The 20,595-nt window shown below is 40.2% G+C and overlaps 1 protein-coding gene across 7 annotated transcripts in view; it reads right to left on the reverse strand.

Annotated features, from left to right (window-relative positions):
- PPFIA2 (PTPRF interacting protein alpha 2) overlaps positions 1-20,595 on the reverse strand; it is a 212,031-nt gene that overhangs the window by 113,793 nt on the left and 77,643 nt on the right. For 2 of the 7 annotated variants that reach the window (XM_072146501.1, XM_072146500.1), the window contains exon 2: positions 14,270-14,381. The exons of the other annotated variants lie outside the window; for them this stretch is intronic. In XM_072146501.1, the coding sequence (XP_072002602.1) occupies positions 14,270-14,272 (3 nt within the window). In that variant the 5' untranslated portion in view covers positions 14,273-14,381. The remainder of the gene's footprint in view (positions 1-14,269; positions 14,382-20,595) is intronic. 7 annotated transcript variants of the gene reach the window in all.

Genomic DNA, 20,595 nt, shown 5'->3' on the forward strand with positions numbered 1-20,595 from the left:
CTCGAGAAAATGTAAAAGTCATAAACGGGAAACAGGTGGAACCTGACCAGAGACTTGCTTTCCCATACATGGCACTGGAAAATGATTTGTTGTATCAGATTGTTAAGAAGGGGGAAGACAGAGTTCAGCAGCTAGTTGTTCCAAAGCAATTTAGGAGAACAGTTCTGGATCTGGCACATGGACACATTATGAGTGGCCATTTGGGGATCCAGAAAACTACTGAGAGAATCTTGCAAAGGTTCTTCTGGCCCGGTATGCATGCTGATATTAAAGCCTATTGTGATTCATGCCCAGAGTGTCAGATATCTGCACCTACGCCCCACTTTCGCAGCCCATTGGTACCTTTGCCCATCATTGAGATACCATTTGAGCGGATTGGGATGGATTTGGTTGGTCCCTTAACCAAGTCAGCACGTGGGCACCAACACATCCTTGTTATAATGGATTATGCAACCCGTTACCCAGAGGCTATCCCCTTGCGCAATACATCATCCAAAACTATTGCCAAAGAACTAGTGCATGTATTCAGTAGGGTGGGCATTCCAAAAGAAATACTGACGGACCAAGGTACCCCTTTTATGTCTAAGGTAATGAAAGAGCTTTGTAAGTTATTTAAGGTCTCTCAGCTACGTACATCAGTCTACCACCCTCAAACTGATGGTTTAGTTGAAAGATTCAATAAAACACTGAAACAAATGCTAAAGAAGGCAGTGGACAAAGATGGGAAAAATTGGGATTTTTTACTCCCCTATTTACTCTTTGCCATAAGGGAGGTGCCTCAGTCATCCACAGGGTTTTCACCATTTGAACTCATGTATGGTAGACATCCCCGAGGTTTGTTAGACGTGGCCAAAGAGACTTGGGAAGGGCAGGTCACCCCGTACAAAAGCGTAATAGAACATGTCTCGGAGATGCAGGATAGAATTTCAGCGGTGATGCCAATTGTAAGGGAGCACATGGAACGTGCTCAGGGAGCCCAGAAAAGGATTTATGACCGGGGAGCTAAGTTGCGTACGTTTTCTCCAGGGCAGCGGGTACTGGTCCTTGTCCCTACAGTGGAGAGCAAATTTCTAGCCAAATGGCAGGGTCCCTATGAAATTAGGGAAAAGGTAGGGGAAGTTAACTATAAAGTCTACCAACCAGGTAGAAGGAAACCTGAACAGATTTATCATGTGAATCTTCTAAAACCGTGGAAAGATCGTCAGGCGCTTTCTGTAGATTTTGTACAACCCCTCCAAAATGTGACGGTAATGCCTAATGTGAACATAGCTGAACCTTTGTCTGATATACAAAAGAAGGAGGCTAAACAGTTGATCTCCCAGAACAGAGAGTTCTTTTCGGATAAGCCTGGGCAAACACCAGTTATAAAACATGATATTGTCACAGAACCTGGGGTCCGGGTACGTGTTAAGCCATATAGAATTCCTGAGGCAAGGCTAGAGGCAGTCTCGAAGGAGGTAAAAGAGATGCTAGAAATGGGAGTGATTGAGGAGTCCCATAGTGACTGGTCAAGCCCAATTGTGTTAATACCGAAGCCTGATGGTACTGTAAGGTTTTGTAATGACTTCAGAAAGTTGAACTCGGTGTCTAAATTTGATGCATATCCTATGCCACGAGTAGATGAGCTCATAGATCGACTGGGTAGGGCCCGTTATATCACAACCCTAGATCTGACAAAAGGTTATTGGCAGATACCCCTGACAGATGCAGCCAAGGAAAAGACGGCATTTTCAACACCTGATGGCTTGTTTCAATACGTTACTATGCCTTTTGGTCTACATGGGGCCCCTGCAACATTCCAACGATTAATGGACAGAGTTTTGAGGCCACATAGGCAATATGCCTCTGCCTACCTTGATGACATAGTTGTTTATAGCCCTGACTGGGAGACACACCTACCAAGAGTACAGTCTGTGATTGACACCTTGAAGAAGGCAGGGTTGACGGCAAACCCCAAAAAATGTCATATTGGTCTGGAAGAGGCTAAGTACTTGGGGTACATTATTGGGAGAGGTGAAGTCAAGCCCCAAGTTGAAAAGATTAATGCTATCCAGAACTGGCCCCAACCATTAAATAAAAAACAAGTGAGGGCTTTCCTTGGGATTACTGGTTATTATAGGCGCTTTATACCCAAATTTGCTGCTCTTGCAGCGCCACTAACTGATCTTATCAAGGGAAAAGAGTCAGTTATGATAAAGTGGAACCCTGAAGCGGAGAAGGCATTCCAAACTCTGAAGTTGGCTCTTTGTTCCCAGCCGGTATTGGTAACCCCTGACTTTAAGAAAGAGTTTATAGTACAGACTGATGCTTCAGAGATAGGAATAGGGGCAGTCTTGTCGCAGATCAGAGATGGAGAAGAACATCCTGTGCTTTATTTAAGCAGAAAACTGAATAAGCATGAGAAAAATTATGCAGTTGTAGAAAAGGAATGTCTTGCCATTAAATGGGCACTGGAATCCCTCAAATATTATCTGTTGGGCAGGAAATTCAGGATGGTCACAGACCACGCTCCCCTTAAGTGGATGAACCTGAATAAAGAAAGAAACAGTCGAGTGACTAGGTGGTTCCTGGCTCTGCAGTCTTACAATTTTACAGTGGAGCATAGGCCAGGAAGATTACAGGGAAATGCGGATGCATTGTCACGTGTGCACTGTCTTGTGGTTACAGTTGCTCAGTCCGAGGGGCCTGAGCAGAGGGGGAGGATATGTGATACCTGTGCAGGACAGGTTGTGGAGGGGAGGTATATTTCTCCAAGGTTCCTCTCATATGTGAAGTAGCAGTCCAGAGACTCACCTGCTGCCTAATTAATGAGGTGTTCAGAAGGAAGGTATTTAGGGAAAGTCAGGTGGGGAACTCTCTCTCTCTCTACCTGGAGACACAGGGCTGTCTGTGTGAGAGCCACATGCAAGTAAGGTTGCAATACTGCTGTGCTTGTTAGCTGGCAGGGAGAAGCCCTCCAGTTGTTAGTTAGGGCTGTACTGTGTATAGTCAGTGCCGGACAGGCAAGGAGTTTTGTTTGTGAATGTTTTTTGTTTCTTTTCTTGCAATCTTCTGCAATAAACCTGACCCAGAGTCAGCTTCTACCTACCTGCTGCTGTTTGCCTCAAATTGATGGAAAAAGAAGCGTGACCTTTGACTCCAGCAAAGGCGATCCCTAACCTATTTCTTACAATATATATACACACACACACACACACATATATATATACATATATACACAAACTTACCAGAAGACTGGTAAGGACTGGTAATGTTGCCGGGACTGATATTCTCCTGCCATTGAGAAGGAGCACGCATGTGCTACAAACCCCTCCCAACAACATCCACCCACTCTACTCTGCTCTGCTCCATCTAGATATGGATTCCCATGGCAATCAGCCAAACAAAGACAGCCAGAGGGACGAGGTAACTGCTAGCTTCCAAATGGCTATTGAGTGTAAACTAGACATTAAGCAGAAGTTTTTATACTTTACAGTTGTACTTTAAGTGATCGGAACAATCTCAATCATTCCAATGCGTTGTGCACCAGTTCCGCCAATTAATAATTCTGTATAGTTTACAAGCACAGGGATCCAAACACATGGCAAGATATGCCACATTGCAGTGTATGATAAATGGTTGTATGCACATTAGCGGTAGCATCCTAAGTTCATTAAGTAACGTGTTTCTCAAGGGCTAAAGTCCCAGGTAAGTGTAACCCAGGAAATAAAGGGACTTGAGAGGGTTAAGTGCTGTAGCCATACCTGTGCCCATGAGCCGTAGGAGGGTCCCATGGAGTCTCATACGAAAATGAAAAGAACAGTACCATAAACAATACATTAAAAATTTGGGTGTCCGGCAAAGAGTTTACATTGTGCTACATATCCAAAGTTGACATATCATCTGCATAATCCCGATTTGTTAATTTCCTCCTGGTCAAGTTTATTTTAGCAGTCTTAATACAATGGTCATTACATTTGTAACAATGTGCTTTTTGCTAATTAAAGGTCTACAAATGTCTGACATTTTATTTGCTGAACACCTGCTGAGAGGCACCAAAGACTCAAGTATTGTCTTAACTAACAGATGCAGAGATAATTAAGTTATCTAAGCAACGCTTATGCAAATTCTACAGAATCAAAATAATTTTAGTTTAGAAAACACAAATGACTCTCCCAGTGTACACTGGACAAGAAAATAGCTCTCTTATGTCAATCTAATTAAAGTAATTTTCTCTACTCAATGCAAACTCCCAAAATGGTTTCCATGGAAACACAACTTTAAGAATCTACAAACGTGGGTGGTAAGCTATTGGTGCTATTAATATAGTCAACAGATATTAGCAATTACCCAGAATAAAAAAGTAATAATAATAAAAAGTCAATTTTATCTAAAAAGATAAATTATGGTAAATTTCAAGCCACAACCTAAAAATTAAGTATTAGCTTAAAAATATGCTAGAACTTCCCAAATCTCCCATGCCTCACTTACACTAAGTACCTATTGTATCTGCTTAAACTGTAAGGAAGTCCATTATTAAAGGAGTTTTCCACTTATTACACTTATCACAAGGATCACCTTTTCTATATGATTGAGTATCTGACTGCCAAGCCCCTCAGCGATCACAAAAGTAGGGGGCTGCTAGGGACTGTGAGAGATAACTACACTGAAGCCCCGAAAGAAGTGGATGGAACATTGGCTGAGCGTATGCGGTAGCATTCAATTCACATGGAGCAATTAAGGGACCCAGCAAGGCCCCATCCTCATGATTGCTGAGGGCCAATCAATCAGTGAACCACAGACAATCAATTATCCCTATACGGTGGCTAGAGGGTTTCATTACCAGGAAATCTTCTGTAAGTGTTTTTACTGTAGTACCATTAAGAAGTAAAATACAATGATCCCACATTTACCAAAAGACATTAAGGTTTAACTTAAATTTGCTGGGTCTGAAAGCAAAATTTCCCACAGGCCCTCTAACTAGAATGTATTATTTATAGTACTGGTCTATTTTTATGGGAAAGACCCCGTGTACCCCCTCAAGCTACAAACCAGCTAATATGTAAATTTATAAAGGTAGTTTGAAAAAATGTGGCAGATTTATCACAGTGGCTTTGGCTGCATGATAAATCTGGCACCTGGAATACCCCTCTAAATGTTTACAAGTTACTTTAATGTCCGGTGATTTTTCAGGATCTCCTCTAGTTATTTTGAGACAAAACCAGGATTAAATCGAAAACATTTACAAGTCATTCCGGTGACTATTCAGATATAATGAAAAGGCTTGTATTAGTTCTGTGAGTTCAACCACAACTGGTATATAATATATGTGATCGACTGTAGAGTAAATACAAGAATATCTCAAAATTAGAAGTTGTAGGCACCATCTCAAATTCCACGGGAATTGCACTAGACCAGAACAGTATAACCAAAAAACAGAAATCCTTTCGTAAAACATTATGGCGTGTGGATGAGATTCTCTTGACATCTATTAACAAGGTCAGCAAGATATAATGTCCTCTGGCTCTTATATCACAGGTAGAAAGATCCCTCTTGATACACATCAAAGGAATATGTAGCATAATTCTAATTCATAATTAATCCATTCAACCTCTCTGCTGTTAATGTGTCGAAGACCAACAGACAGTTTCACAGTGATAGAGAGTAATTAAATAAACCCCAAAATATTAATACGGTTATCCTAATGATTAGTATGTATACGTGTGGGACATCATGCAGGAAAAGATGTAGAAGTAAGACCAAGTTGGTAGGTAGCCAGTTTGGCAAGATATCTGCATACAGAGATTCTGAGACATACCAGGGGGTCGTAAACCCTAAGTAATTAAAACAGCCATTAACATCTTCCACGTGTACTTTGTGTCATAGCAGGCAGGAAGGCCAGGGAGCTGGTAAGGGGGATGTTATAATCATATTTAGGTAGATGTTTGGAGTGGGGAAAGGATCATTCTTTTGGGGTTCCCTAGTGGATAGATTTGATTGTGCATTTTTGCTTCCCCAGGCACCAGACTTTTAACATCACGTAATGGGGCACTTTTACTAAGACTGTCGGAAACTGCACTAAAAAAGCTCTGCCCGTGTATAATGCTGGGTGCAACATATTCATTAAGAGCGTGCACCAGAAATCATAAATCTTCTCTGCACTGGCTAGAGTTCACCAACTTTATTATGGTCCACCTTCAACATAGGGCGTGCAACAGACTTTGCATGTTAAATCCGGCGTATGGTTGCACTGAGAGTCGGAACGCCCCCTAATTTGTGTTGCATTGTAGCTAGTGCAGCTGCACCTCAAAACGGTTGGGTGTGACACAATAGTGGCGCAGACACTTCTTAAAAATACCGGTGCAAATACCGGTGCAAGCAGGAAAAGTCAGTCAGAAAACAGGCACAAAGCCCTAAGTGAATGTGCCCCAATGTATTAAGTTCTGCCCTTTTAATTTATCAAACTGTTTGTATTTTATGTATTTGCCTGTTTAATTGTTACCGTTTTTGTATGATAACCTCTTTTTGTTTGTAGGCACTGTCCTTTTTTATTTTAAAACTTCAATTTAATAAGTGCCTTCTTGTGTTCTAATGATTCCATAACTCAGAAGACACGTTACTTTAAGAGATTGATTTAACTAGTGAGTGTTATATTGTATTTGGACATAATTTATGCAAGATGTCTCATCCGCCTCATACAGTACATGATGAGTGGAGGCAGCTAAATTCACTCAGGTTCTGGAGGGTGGAAATCTGTCAGAGGGCGGTCCAGCGTGATCCAATAATCCCTCTTCCTGAACCTAAGTCAGTGATCTTGACATTGACCAATGAGGAAACAATATTATTGAATGATCTCAACAGTTACAACTTTTTATCCAGTGAATGAATTCCAGTATATTGTATGATAGGGCTAGGATAACACACTGTGGATTATCCTTTATTAACAGGTCAAAAATACATTGGACATGCCTTACATGTCTTTTATAACACGCCAAATTTGTTTCATTATAAAACATCAGCAACTAATAGAATAGAAATAAACATTGCTCAAAATGAAACAAAGCAATAAACTATATTAAAAGCCATCGAAAAGTAAAAACTCTCAGCATGGTTCAGAGAGTCCTAGGTTTTGAGAAAATATCATTTACAGAAATACCAGGGATTAGCAGCATCGTAAATAAAGCTCTTTAGTTATTTCTGTGAAGGTTAACTCAGGCTACATGTTCAGTGTAGACACAGCAGGAACTTACACACAGATGTAATAATAAAATGGTTTTCTAGAGAACATGCACTTTAAGCACATTCCAACAAATAATTGATATTATTGTTGTAATGAAAAGTTGTACAATTTTCCAATATACTCTCTGTATCAATTCTTTACGGATTTCTGAATCTCTGCTTGCTGTCATGGAACAGAAAATGTCATTCTTTACTTCCTGTAGATAAAAACCGGTCCATGGTCATGTGATGTCACACAAGTGCATGGCCTTGAAAGCTGTATGATGCTATGTAGCTCTTGGCTTCTGTGTGGAGGCACTGGGGTACATTTACTAAAGGCCCTGCTGGCACTCTTTCGTCGGATATTCCGCCGATTTCTGTTTTGTGCCGCTTTTAGAAGAGGATTTTGTCACACGCAACCAGATTTTGGCTTTCATGCGACACAAATCGCGGGCAGGCCGTCAGACGATCCAACTGATTCAGACTAAGCGTGGAATTTAACTTTGAAATTGTGTCGCAAGCCAAGCACTTACAGCGGGAAGAAGATGGTGAACTCCGGCGGACCTGATCGGGGAAGCAACACATGCAGGATATCGGGAGCTCATCCTCGTTGGACATTCCGGATCGGGAATCGCGCAGGGAACGGGCAAGTAAATGTGCCCCACTGTGATTAGATTAGCTACTGTGGGTGGGCACTTTGACTATATAGGCTACTGTGTGGGGCTGGTTCCATTTCTCTGTACTTAGCTGGGTTCCTGTCGTATTGTTATGTATTATGCTGGGTTCTATTGCAGTATTTATTTATTGAACTAGGTTCATATGCTTTATTTATTTACTGACCTGGGTTCAGGTGCTACATTTACTTACTGAACTGAGTTCTGCTGCTGTGTTTTTTCTTCTAATCTCAGTTCTGTAGTTGTTTTTGTGTAATGAAATTGCTTCTGGTGTTTTAAATATGCACAAACTTCGTTTTAGTGCTGTAGTTACTGTAAGTATTGGGCTTTGTTCTAGTAAATATATATATATATATATATATATATATATATATATATATATATATTCAAAAAATGAGGCTGCACTCTAAAGGTAAACACACACACACACACACACACATATATGTATATATATTGGTTATTGGGCTTTATTTATGGATTAATCTTGGCTCTGGTGCTGTATTTAACTTGGTTCTGGTGTTGTGTTCTATCTTGTGGATCTATCTATGCAGTTTACACAACATTTATGTATTTATGGGTTTATGAAGGGGCTGCATGTGTCTGTATATTAGTTAATAAATTAATTTAAAAAAATTTATATAAAATACTGATTAAACTAGTATATTAACATAAAGTGCAATTTAAATATTGGAATAGTTGATTAGCGTAGGTAGCATTTTTCTTGCGCTACGTGATGGGATGGGCTTCTTGATCCCTTAGTAGAGAGCCTTTTAAAAATTTGAATCCCACGCCTGTTTAAACTGCAGATTTTTGTCAGGATTCCTTTTATTAGGATTCAATTGCATGCCACCTAGAGATGTTTTATTTTAGACAGACACTTTGCAAAAAAAAGGAAAGTGTTGTTGTGAACCTTGGCTTATCCTTCTTCTCCACTCTACATCATTTATCTAAATGTAAATCTTCTCAGGAACTGTGAAAGGCCAGTCTCTATAAGTAACTTTCAGTGTTCTTTCTTCTCCCACTCCATCATTTTAGTGACATTCCCATGTACAAAAAAATCTGTATGCAGGGAAATGAGAAGGGTGCTACTTTCTGCAAATTAGATACATTGCAAATTTCATGTATTTGCATATACTACAAAAAGAACTGTAATCATAAGTACTGTATATTGAAACCCTCGTATTACTTCCACAGCAATCTCCCAAATGTATAACTACGAACTTCATCAAACTCAGCAAAGGTGTCTAGAAAAAAAAATCTGACAGGAAGGCGTTAAAACCGTTTTGCTCTCCTTATATATTCACTACAACTCAGCAGCCTCAATAGGCTGAAGATACTACAAGAAAGGAGCTTGTTTCAAATATTCATAACAAACATCACATTAGAGTTATAGATCCATTACAATACAGTAGATGAAAATACTTCCATACAAAGTGCAGTATTCCTCATCACATTAGTCCCATGTGAAAACCTAAATGGTGATTGCAATGCAAAAGTTATATTACTGTTAGCAGTGGATAATGAAGAAGAAAACACTATGGGGACTGATGAAAATAAAATCTTCTACAGCCTATACTTTCCTCACCTACAACAGGAAAACACAAAGGTAAACAAAGTTCTACATGACTATGGAAAAAAAAAACTTGTTCTGAATTTTATATTAAAAATCTAAATTCTTTTAGGTATAAAATACCACTGTAGATAAAAAAATGAAATTCTAAACCTGTTAGTAAAAGGGCTTTAATTGCTTAAAGGGAGTCACCAATAAACATATTCCCATGGTAAAGTGCTAATCAAGTGATCCATGAAAGATAAGAAGGAAATATAATCAGCTAAAATACAAAATGTGGCCAAAGATAGCAAAACAAATCCCAATAAATTATTTGAGTAGATACTGTATATATACTCAAGTATAAGCCGACCCGAGTATAAGCCGAGGTACCCAATTCAAAAACTGGGAAATCCTATTGACTCAAGTATAAGCCTAGGGTGGAAAATGCATGTCACAGCCTCCAGTCAGTATATAGCTAAAGTCTTCTGTTCCCCAGTATATAGCCAGCAGCCACTGTCCCCTGTATATAGCCAGTAAGCTCCTGCCTCCTAGTATATAGCCAGCAATCCCCTGTCCCCTAGTATATAGCCAGCAATTCCCTGCCCCCAGTATATAGCCAGCCCCTTTTCCTCCAGTATATAGCCAGCAGCCACTGTACCCAGTATATAGCCAGCAGCCACTGTCCCCAGTATATAGCCAGCAGCCCTTGCCCCCAGTATATGGCCAGCAGCCCCTGCCCCCAGTATATGGCCAGCAAGCCCTGTGAATGTAGCCTTAATCAGAGTTTTTGGCTGTTGGGTGTTTCCCAGCATTGGCCACATGTTCTGTCTGTTTGCACATAATGTAGAAGGGTCTATCTGGCAGTTCTGAGTGGTTGGATGCATGTCCCAGGCTATCTGCGTTCATTGGCTCTGCACAATGCCATTGAGCCTCTACCAGTCACTGTAGAGAATATTGGATCCAAGAGGACTGCTGCAAGGGTGGAAAGGTGAGCATCTAAGGAAGCATCAAGAAATGGGACCATTATAGATGGGGGTTATAAGGGAAGGGGTTACTTGAAGGGGGGGGGGTAATAAATGAGGGAAATTAAATATTATATTAAATAATGTGGAGGCCATTATACAGTGGTAGAGCAGATTAGCAGGTGGTGAAGGGGTGACGTTTGAGAATTTTCAGCGGCATGCTGAGCACAGTGAAACTTTTGTCAATCTTAATCTGTCACAAAAGTTGAGAGATATGGAACGGTCTTCTGTGAGGGAGGGAGTTGTTGGAACTTGTAGCCGAGGCTCCAGGATTAGGAATCATGCTCAGATTTCATCGGGATCTGTCAGACAGTTTGGTATCACTAAACCACCAGCTGAGTGTATGCAGCTGGGGTTTAGATTTATAGAGAGTTATCGTAGTGTCTTCTGCTGTGCCAGATTTAGCACTGCATCTGGATGATAAATTTTGTGTAGTATAAGACTGTCAAGTCACACTTTGCCCCATCTGTTAGTTGGTCTAGTTTATGTGCCAAAATAAGTTGATGTACTAAAATTTGTCACAGTAGACTTTTTACCACCAGGCATGCCTCATTTTCAGAGGACAAGCCTCTGAAAAATTGTCCAAAAATAAAGGTCTAAAAGTCTGATAAATGTGCTGGAAGCCATTTTAGGAAGTTATTTGACACAAGTAGATTCAAGGAGAATCCAAGTCAGAGAGAGAACCAGGTGTAGGCGAGGATCTGGAAAAATAGGTCTGAACAAGCCTCCTGCACAAGTGTAATGTTTCTAGTGAAGCCAAATGCAGTACACCTCACTTCACCGTGTACTCAAACCAGATGTACTGCCCTGAACTTTACCAGATGCACACACTTGTCTCATCAGACCCAAGTCAACATTAAACTGTGTTTTCTCTCCGATGCAAGAACAGGAAGAGGTGAGCTGAATAGGAATGGGATCCTAAATGCTGGCTGTAAAAAGTCATGCTGGTGGTTTAGTGGTCCAAAACTGCTTGACAGATTCCTTTTTTGAGAGAGATCAGCAGTGGAGCTTTTTTATATAATGCCATACATGCAAACTGCCTGGCACAAAGGATAGTCCAATATATCCCTATTGGTAAAAAGATTTCAGTCTCTTAATAAATTCAATATAGAAAAACAGTTGGTGTAAATCGCCTTTCAGGTGAGCCTGCCATGATGCAAGGACGCATATTATAGATTACTATGTAGCTTTGTAGAAAAGGATTTAGTATAACATATTAATCATATCTCTACTCATTCAATGTTCTGAATAATCTAGTGTGGGGAGTGGTCCTCCTATAGTCTAATAGCTTGTTTTACATGCAGTTATACATGAAGGACTGTCAATCACTTATAAGACCACCTCTGTGACCAAATTACTCCTGCTGAGCATAATATATAAACCAATTTCCTAAGCTTCTCCTGCTCCCTAACTGTTGTCTACAGTACAGACATAGACATCCTAAGGTCAGGGCTGGATTATAGGGGGGCACCCGCTACTGTGCCCTTAAAGGGGCCCTCACCAAATGTGGGCAATATGGGTGGAATTGCCCACAGTCTATTTGGGTCCGGGCTTCCCTGGCTGTACCCAGCAGACATGCGGCATGCCCCGACTTCAGCCTATGGCAGAGCTCTGCCATTAGACGGTCAGAGGTAAACCAAGAAGGTGGCGCCCTGGCGGCACTGTGTATGACAGCACTGCACCGCCTTCTTCATGCACCTCTGAGGGACACTGCAAGGGAAGAAGAGGAGGTTGGCGCGCATTGGGGGGACAGAGGAAGGTGAAGTACAATTTTATTACTTTACCTGATCTGTATTCAGGTTTTATAGGAGGATTGTATATTGTTATTATGGAGAGTTGTATATACAGTAGTTATAATAGGGGAACTGGGGGTGTATATGGTTAGTTTTTATAGGGGGTGTATATAGTTATTGTGGGGGTCTGTATATAGTTATTATAGGAGGTTGTATGTAGTTGTTATAGGGGGTTGTATATAGTTAATGCTGTGGGAGGTAATGTTGGGGAGGACTGTATATAGTTAATGCTGGGGAGGGGCTGCATATAGTTAATGCTGGGGTTTGCATATAGTGATTACGGGGGGGGCTGTATATAGTGATTACTGGGGGCCTGTATATATTTATTGATGGGGGCTGTATATATTTTTTTGCTAGGGGGGTTTAAATAGTTATTGCTGGGGGTGCTGTATATAGTGATTACTGGGAGCTGTATATATTTATTGCTCCCGGAACTTTATATAGTGATTACTGATATAGTGATAGTTATTGCCGAGGGCTGTACATGATGCTTACTGGGGGCTGTATATAGTGGTTGCTGGGGGAGCTGTGTATAGTGATTACTGGGGTCTGTATACAGTGATCGATAGGGGGTTATATATAGTTATTGCTGGGGGGCTGTATATAGTGATTACTGGGGTCTGTATCCAGTGATTGCTGGGGGGTTGTATATAGTGATTGCTGGGGGGCTGTATATAGTGATTAGCGGGTGCTATATATAGTTATTACTGGGGAGGCTGTGTATAGTTATTGCTGGGGAGGCTGTATATAGTTATTGCTGGGGGGCAGTATATAGCGATTTCCCTGCCCTGTCTGGACTACATTCAATGGGGGCCCCCACCACATTTTGGACCCAGTTGCCCTCACCAACCTTAATACACCCTGTCTAAGGTACTGTGTTCCAATTTCTTATTTCTGCATTTCAATAAATTCAGGTTTTGTATAAATTTGGAAAGTTGAAAACTCTTACCAACTATGTTGAGGTCCACTTTTTTTAAAAAAAGGAAATTTTATTAAACAACAAGTAATTAAATAATTAAACATGTAAAATTGCACCGTGAATGCCACACTGTAATATCATCAAATATATCAAATGATGTGGGTCAGGAATACAATCCATGTACAGTAATCACATGTAAATCCATGCACATATCAATGGATCATATAGTTGTGAAATAAACAATCTGATAAATCAGTTTGCAAAACCAATCTTAGGAGTTTTTATCTTTTTTACATCCATTACAAAATATGAGAAATACAGTAAGCTTTCACATTCTTTGTTAACCAATTGCCCCCTTTGGACCCTTCTTTATTCCCCTCATCAAACCCAAAGTGTATTAAAACCCACTAATGTTGATATTGATTTTTTACTTACCACATTTAGTAAATCAGTCTTAGGCTACATTCACATGAACGTGTGCCTGCTGTACCGTAACACGGCGGACGCACATCGGCGCACGGGTGAGGAGGAGGGGGTAAGCGGTGTTTGCCCCAGCCCCTCTCCGTAGAGATACATGGGGTACAGCGCCTTAATACAGGGAAAGATAGGACATGTTCTATATTTTCCCCGGGTACGGAACAGTACGGTGCCAAACGTGTGCAAACGGTCCAGTGAATGTAGCCTTATAGTATTAAATTATATTAGTTCTAGTATTTATTACAAGTAGCTGGAGTATAGTAAAGATAAAGACACTAACCTGTACAATAATGTTGAATTGATTTAAATGGAAACATCATTTGTAAAATTGAGGCAACAATGGCAGACAATGGCTCCCACACTATATAATATATCTCAATCACATACGATGCAATGCTACTTTGTGTACTCCATTATTATTATTTATTTTAACACAGATTATTTCACAAGTAAATATTTTCTAAAATAATAAATACTACACAAAACAGAAATCCAGGAGAAGGCTACAGGTGAAATTGTCAGGAGGGAAACAACGATAAGACATAAGGGCACTGACAGAGTGGACAATGACAAAGGCTCTATTCTCTACCACACTTTCCGCCATAGGACAGGAGCTACAGAGAGTTTTGTCATACCATCACTGGAAAGTCATGCAGAACAGTGCAGGTGCTGTATTTTCCCAAATGAAAGTCTACCAGTCTCAGTCAAAGCAGTTCTATTCTTTTCAAGCGCAGCAACATCAGCACACTACAAGAGCAGAAAACAATGTTTAATGACGCCTATAAGGATGATGGTGTAATGAACAAAGTCATTGTAAATGTGATAGCCAAGATCAATACAACAGTCAAGCATTTATCAGGAAGGTTCATTTAGCTGTCGTACATTGCAAAATGAGGCAATGATGCACAGATTCCTATTTTGTAGACCATGTAATTGCATTTTTATTTTCTCTAACTTCACAAATAGCAGAATGTACACCTAGTTAAAGAGTAAATGTAAGTTTTAATGTAGATAAATATACAAAGAGCTAACATAAAACACTAAAGCTGTAACTTATATTCTACCCAAATACTAAAGCAGGACATTTTTCCCAGTTTCACAAAAGTATGCCCAAAGCCATCACCTAAAGCCCACCAATCCAAATTTACTCAGTTTTTACATATTTTTGGTTGCCTTGTATATTTTAACATATTAGCAGCATCAAAAAATGATGGTAAAACTGGGCAATAGAAATTTTAAAAAAGACCTCACTGCCAGGTCCCATGACATGAATAAGAGTGGGTGAACCACTTGAAACACGTAGACTTTTATCTCTGTATACAGGTATGTCACCTGAGCACAAATAAAGAAATACCAATTCACAAAATCTCCTTGAGCTGGATCCATACTTTTTCGTTTCACGTTTCCATGCCCCTTGCAGTAGCCGGGTGAGCCGGGTTCCAGTTGACTGTAGTTATAGAGGCTGGCGAGCTGGAACATTTTTTTTCTGTTACTTATATACTACAGGGGGATGGCAGGCTATATACTACAGGGGGCTTTCTGGCTATATACTGGGAGGCTGTGACCAATGCATTTCCCACCTTCGGCTTATACTCGAGTCAATAGGTTTTCCCAGTTTTTTGTGTTAAAATTAGGGGTCTTGGTTTATACTGGGGTCAGCGTACTTGAGTATATACAATACTTGTTTTTTTTTTTTTTTTTAAAAAAGGTTTTCAAATGTATGGTAATGAGTCTGAGGGGTTCCAGGCTCCATAGCTGTTAATTAAGCCCAGAGTCCCCCAGGCTCATCTGCATAAGCCTTTTTTTCATAAAAATAAGAAAGTAAAAAAAAAAAAAATGTCATTTTAGAATTTTTTTTAAATCTTTACGCGTAAGTGATCTCAGTGCACCAGAAGCGTGGCTATTTTTGCTATAACCAAGTCAAAAGTATGTAATGAGCAAGCTCTGGGGCTGCTATATGGTGGTGTAGAATAAAATGGCATTGAAAACAAGCATTTAAAGAATTTTTTAGTCAGTAAAAGACTATAAGTTGGTATAAACGGACCGTTTCAAGTTCAGTCCAGGTTTGGTTCCAAGTTCCAAACCCGAACTCTCACCCCCACCGGTAACACACGTGAATACTGGCAACAACGTCACCACTGGCATTTTCCTGGGGATACCTGTGACATCATCAGGGTGCAGTGATCCTACAGTAAAGTGGTGGCGGGAGAGGGGGGGGGGTGCCCAAACCCAAATTTTTGGATGAACTTCAATAATTGTAAAGCTACCGCTCAGTAAATCTGACTATTTCCATATCTTATTTGAAGAGGAATCTACCTCACATACCTTCATTATTTCCTGAACACAGTATACAGACAAATGCTACAATTCCTCATTACTATTACGGGCAAGCGGAAAATATGAAATCATTGTTCATACAAAACACACAAAAGCCCATGAGACCTATCAAGTACAGGGACAACCGTCTGTCTAGATTGCAGTTCAATTAAATTCTGCAGGCCCAATTTTATCCTGAGGATTAACCGATTAAATCAGGTTTTTAGATAAAACGATCTACCAATTGATATAATTCCATTAGATTTCTTGGCACTTGTGATGTTAAACCTGTGACAGATGTGAAATGAAATTGAATGAACTCTCCCAAGATGACTAGAACATTTCATGAACCATGACAGCGAGTTCATTCTATATCACACCAACAGCAGGTGAATGCTCCATTTGTAAATACTGCTTCAGCATCGCTTCATCAATGCAAATTTCGTAAACTGTTAATGAGCTTTTCCCCACCTGCCCAAACCGAGCTGAATAAACATACTTTTTTTTACTCTAGATCATTTAAAGGGTATGTACACTTTTACAACCAAGGTTTACCATTTCTTCATATCTAACATTAGAACTATGTATCTTCATGTAGTCAGAAACATAGAGGTTGTAGCGTTGCCACAATTCTGTTGTAACTTACGGCAAATAAGAGACACAAAAGGCTCCTAACCTATTAGCGGGCATGCTTGTCTCTGATATACGTATGACACCATTGCGGTGCTGGTTTTAAAGAGCTTTATACATGTGTGAAGCAGAATAAACTGATTGTGTCTTATTTATGGAACGACGTTTTATATTAAATATACAAAAATAGTAATAATTAGATATCTGACAAAGTATTTTAATCTCTAAAACCACCATAGTACCCTATTATGTGCCCCACAATTCCTGTATAATGCCACAATCTAGCCACAATTTAGATGTAAAGATTTAAGGGCATAAGCTTCTATGCCGGAACTTGGCTCTCCACTGCAATAAACACCCCCTTCCCCCTTTTTCACATCTTTTGGCAGAAGAAATCTTGGGCTCCAAGTGTACTGTACAGCACTTCACATGCAGTGGGGGTCTATGATGCACATCTTAATGAAGTCCCCGATCATCTTCATCGACTAGCATATGCAAAGCAATTAAATGTAAAGCTGGCTTCTCTGTGCATGCACCAGACTTTAGAATCTACAACACAAATGCTACTTTTACTTTGGTAGGTGCGGTGAATTCAAACCGGCATGGGGATACCAATTACAAGGTAAGCATTGCAGTACATAGAGATCTAATGGTGTAAGTCAAGCTCTACTTTACTTGAAACAGAATAGAAGTTTGGAGACAACTAGGAAGAGGACTAGGAGACAACACAATAGAGGCACTATAACTTACTGATTGTATTTTAGTGTGAAAAGCATCCTTTAGCTGGAGTTATGGAGTCGGAGACCATGATAAGCCAGAGTCGTGATAAAATGGACCCACTCCACAAATATATAATAAATTATAAAAATTATGTATTTTCCATTTAAATGTCTCTTCTATTCCTGATCTAGGGATTTAAGCCAGGGATAAACTAATTTTATTGATCTAATGGCTGCATTGTCATACCGCTCAACTTTAAAGGACACCTGTCATCAGGATTGTGTCACTTGTCCTGTCACTACTACCTGTTGGAGCAGCTCACAAGGATCCCATCCCAGCCTTTATCTAGTTATTTCATACATTATTCATTGAAGAATCACATATTTTTTATCATGTAAATGAGGCTGGTCACATGGTCAGAGGCAGGGATGTCACCCCTGTTACCCCTCCCCTCTCCTCCCCCTGCTCATGTCTGTGTGTAATGTATAGTAAAGCATTGCTAGTGTGTGTGCTGCATCTGCTGATATGCTGCAGCCTCCTAATATACAGGTGAGAGACACAGACATCAGCTACACATGAATCTGACATGTTCTGCTGTAACATGGCTGCCTGGAGCTGCTGTATCTCTCCTGTACACACACACACACACACACACACATGCACACACAGGCTGCAGGGGGTGTGGCCACCAGCACCAGGAAGCACATCATTATACAGCCTCACACCATTATACAGGCTGTCAGTCATGCACTGGGGGTTACAATGCCATGGGGGGGGGGGGGGGGGAATGCTGTCAGTGTGTTATGAAACAATGTCACACCGAAATTAACATACCAAAGCACCTCTGAGGACGTATCCCACTATACAGAGTGATGCAGAAACGCGTTAGGTGTTAGGAAGGGCATACTGCTTAATCCCTTGGGGATGACTGAATATATCAGCGCCCACAATTCAGTCGTGTGGGACTGTATCAAATCAGTCTCACCAGACTTGATGCCCAACAATTAGCTTGGTAGCCGGGGGGTATATCAATTTTACCACCCCATCTATGGACCACTAACACTAGTCCTCATCATTGGCCAATGCCTGAATAAATTGGGATACTCTATCCACAAGAGACTAGGTTCAGAAATAAGCTTTTTAAATTAATATTTAATAAAATTTCACAGTTTTAAACACCCCCAAATAGTACCAATCTTGAATCATAAAAACCCTATAAACGCTCTTTTCGCACATAATGAAATGAGTTTTCTTCAAAAAGGTGTTTTATTTTTTTGTCAAATTAGTAAAATGTAAGAACATGTACATGTTTGTTGTCTCCTAAATAATTCTAAATTACAGAAGTTGTTTAGGCGTTGCTAAAACGTAACTCCAAAGTTATACCAATTCTACTGAATTTTCACATGTGATTCCTCCTTTAAACACAGAACAATGCCCATGTTGTGTTACTCACCCTTCGGTTTCCAAACTTATGGTATTTCTTCTGAATGTGTTTGACAAAAACCTTTCTCATCAGAGGTGAGTGGGCGGAGACTAACCTCTTCCTGGATCTTCCCTGAAGGTCCTATTCACTCACAGATCCCATGATAGTTTGTGTTCTCTAACTTAGTAATTTTGCAGCATATCCAGTGTGATAACTACAAGTAAATCCACTGATCACTCCATAGTGTACATACAGGATGCATAAAGTGACAAGCAAGGCAGCTTTAATCACATGGAAGAGCATGCAACATGTAATAAGTAGTATAAATCATAGGTAAAACAGTTACATGAAGTGTATAGTCTGTGCTGTGTGAGCACTTTGGGTATATAGCTTCACTGTACTGTGAACAAAGTATGGAGTACAAGGTGGGGGAGGGGTGTAGCAACAGGTGAAGAGAGAGAGACAGAGAGAGTTCTGTAGAATCAAAGACTGAAATGGAGGGACTGTTTGGATACAGATGTCTCATACACAGAATAGTGAGGTACAAGATCCCCCCTGTTTCCTCAGTCAATAATACACTCAGCTCAGTGTCACAGTCACATAACCCCCCCCCCCCTTCTCTCTCCTCTGTGAGCAGGAAACAGCAGCCCTCCCCACCTGTGATTCTGTAGAATTTGTAGATTTGTTTACAGGATGGATTGACAGGGCTTGTCAGCACAGGCAGGTAAAGCAGCTACTTCAGGACTAGGCTGAATTGAGGAGGATAGCCATGAAACTGCTGGATATAGGTAACAAAGATAATAGGCATAGTTGTTCTACATTCAAAGAGATTTGTTACATTTGTGTTTTAAGGTGCTAAAGGTATTTTCTGTGACTCCACATCAGTGGATATACATCAGCTGACTGAAAACACCAAGACAGAGAATTCTACCTTTCCTTCATTGTTTACCAAGCACTTCTGTAGTACTCAGAAAGATGCTATAAATAAGACGTGGGTCATGTGTCAGTAATGTCTAACTTTCATCTACATGTTTCAAAATTAGAAGAAATGTAACATTTTCGTATTGCAGGGTAAATCTACTAATTAGATGGTTGCTAAGAGACCGCTGTGGTTACATACAAATAACACGCCTCACACCTCCAAGTGTGAAAATCACAGCTCAATGCTAAAATTGTAACTTTGTATAATGCAGAAGAAGCTTGTGTTTTGGCTTATACGTGCACTATACAGCTAGGATTTGTTTATCTGCTGAGTGAAAACCCAAATAGCTAGAACTATAGGAAAATATAGTGCAATGCGTGGGTATACGTTACAATAAACATTTCACATCTCTGATTTATCAGTGTTAGAAATTTTACTGATCAATGAGGCAGAATCTGAAGAAATAAAGAGGAATATAAAACTTCAACATCCCAATAATTAATAGAACACAACAGGAAACCAAACTGTACAAAAAGTTGTCAAAATAAATAAAAGCTCAGTTTACACTACAGTATTTGGTGTCGCTCTGTAATATGAGATAACTAGAACTGCTCCTAGAGAACCCTGTTAACCCCTTACCCACGTGTGCCACATTAGTATCTCACACATTGGCTGCAGGTTTATGGAGAGGGCTCATGGGCTGAGCCCTTTCATACAAGGTGGGGGGTTTGCTGCAGCCTTCAATTGCTGGCGGCGCCATATTGGCTTTGATTCCCTGTGACGTTATCAGGGTGCAGTGATCGGTTATCATTTATGAAAACACAATAAAACCTATATAAATTTGGTATCCCTGTGGTCGTACCATCCCAAAGACTAAAGGAGACATGTCATTAGGGGCGCTCAGTGAAGGCCGTAAAATCCAAGTTCACAAGAAAGTCCACAAAGGACAT

This window comes from Engystomops pustulosus, chromosome 4 (genome assembly GCF_040894005.1).
Source record: "Engystomops pustulosus chromosome 4, aEngPut4.maternal, whole genome shotgun sequence".
Lineage (NCBI taxonomy): Eukaryota > Metazoa > Chordata > Amphibia > Anura > Leptodactylidae > Engystomops > Engystomops pustulosus.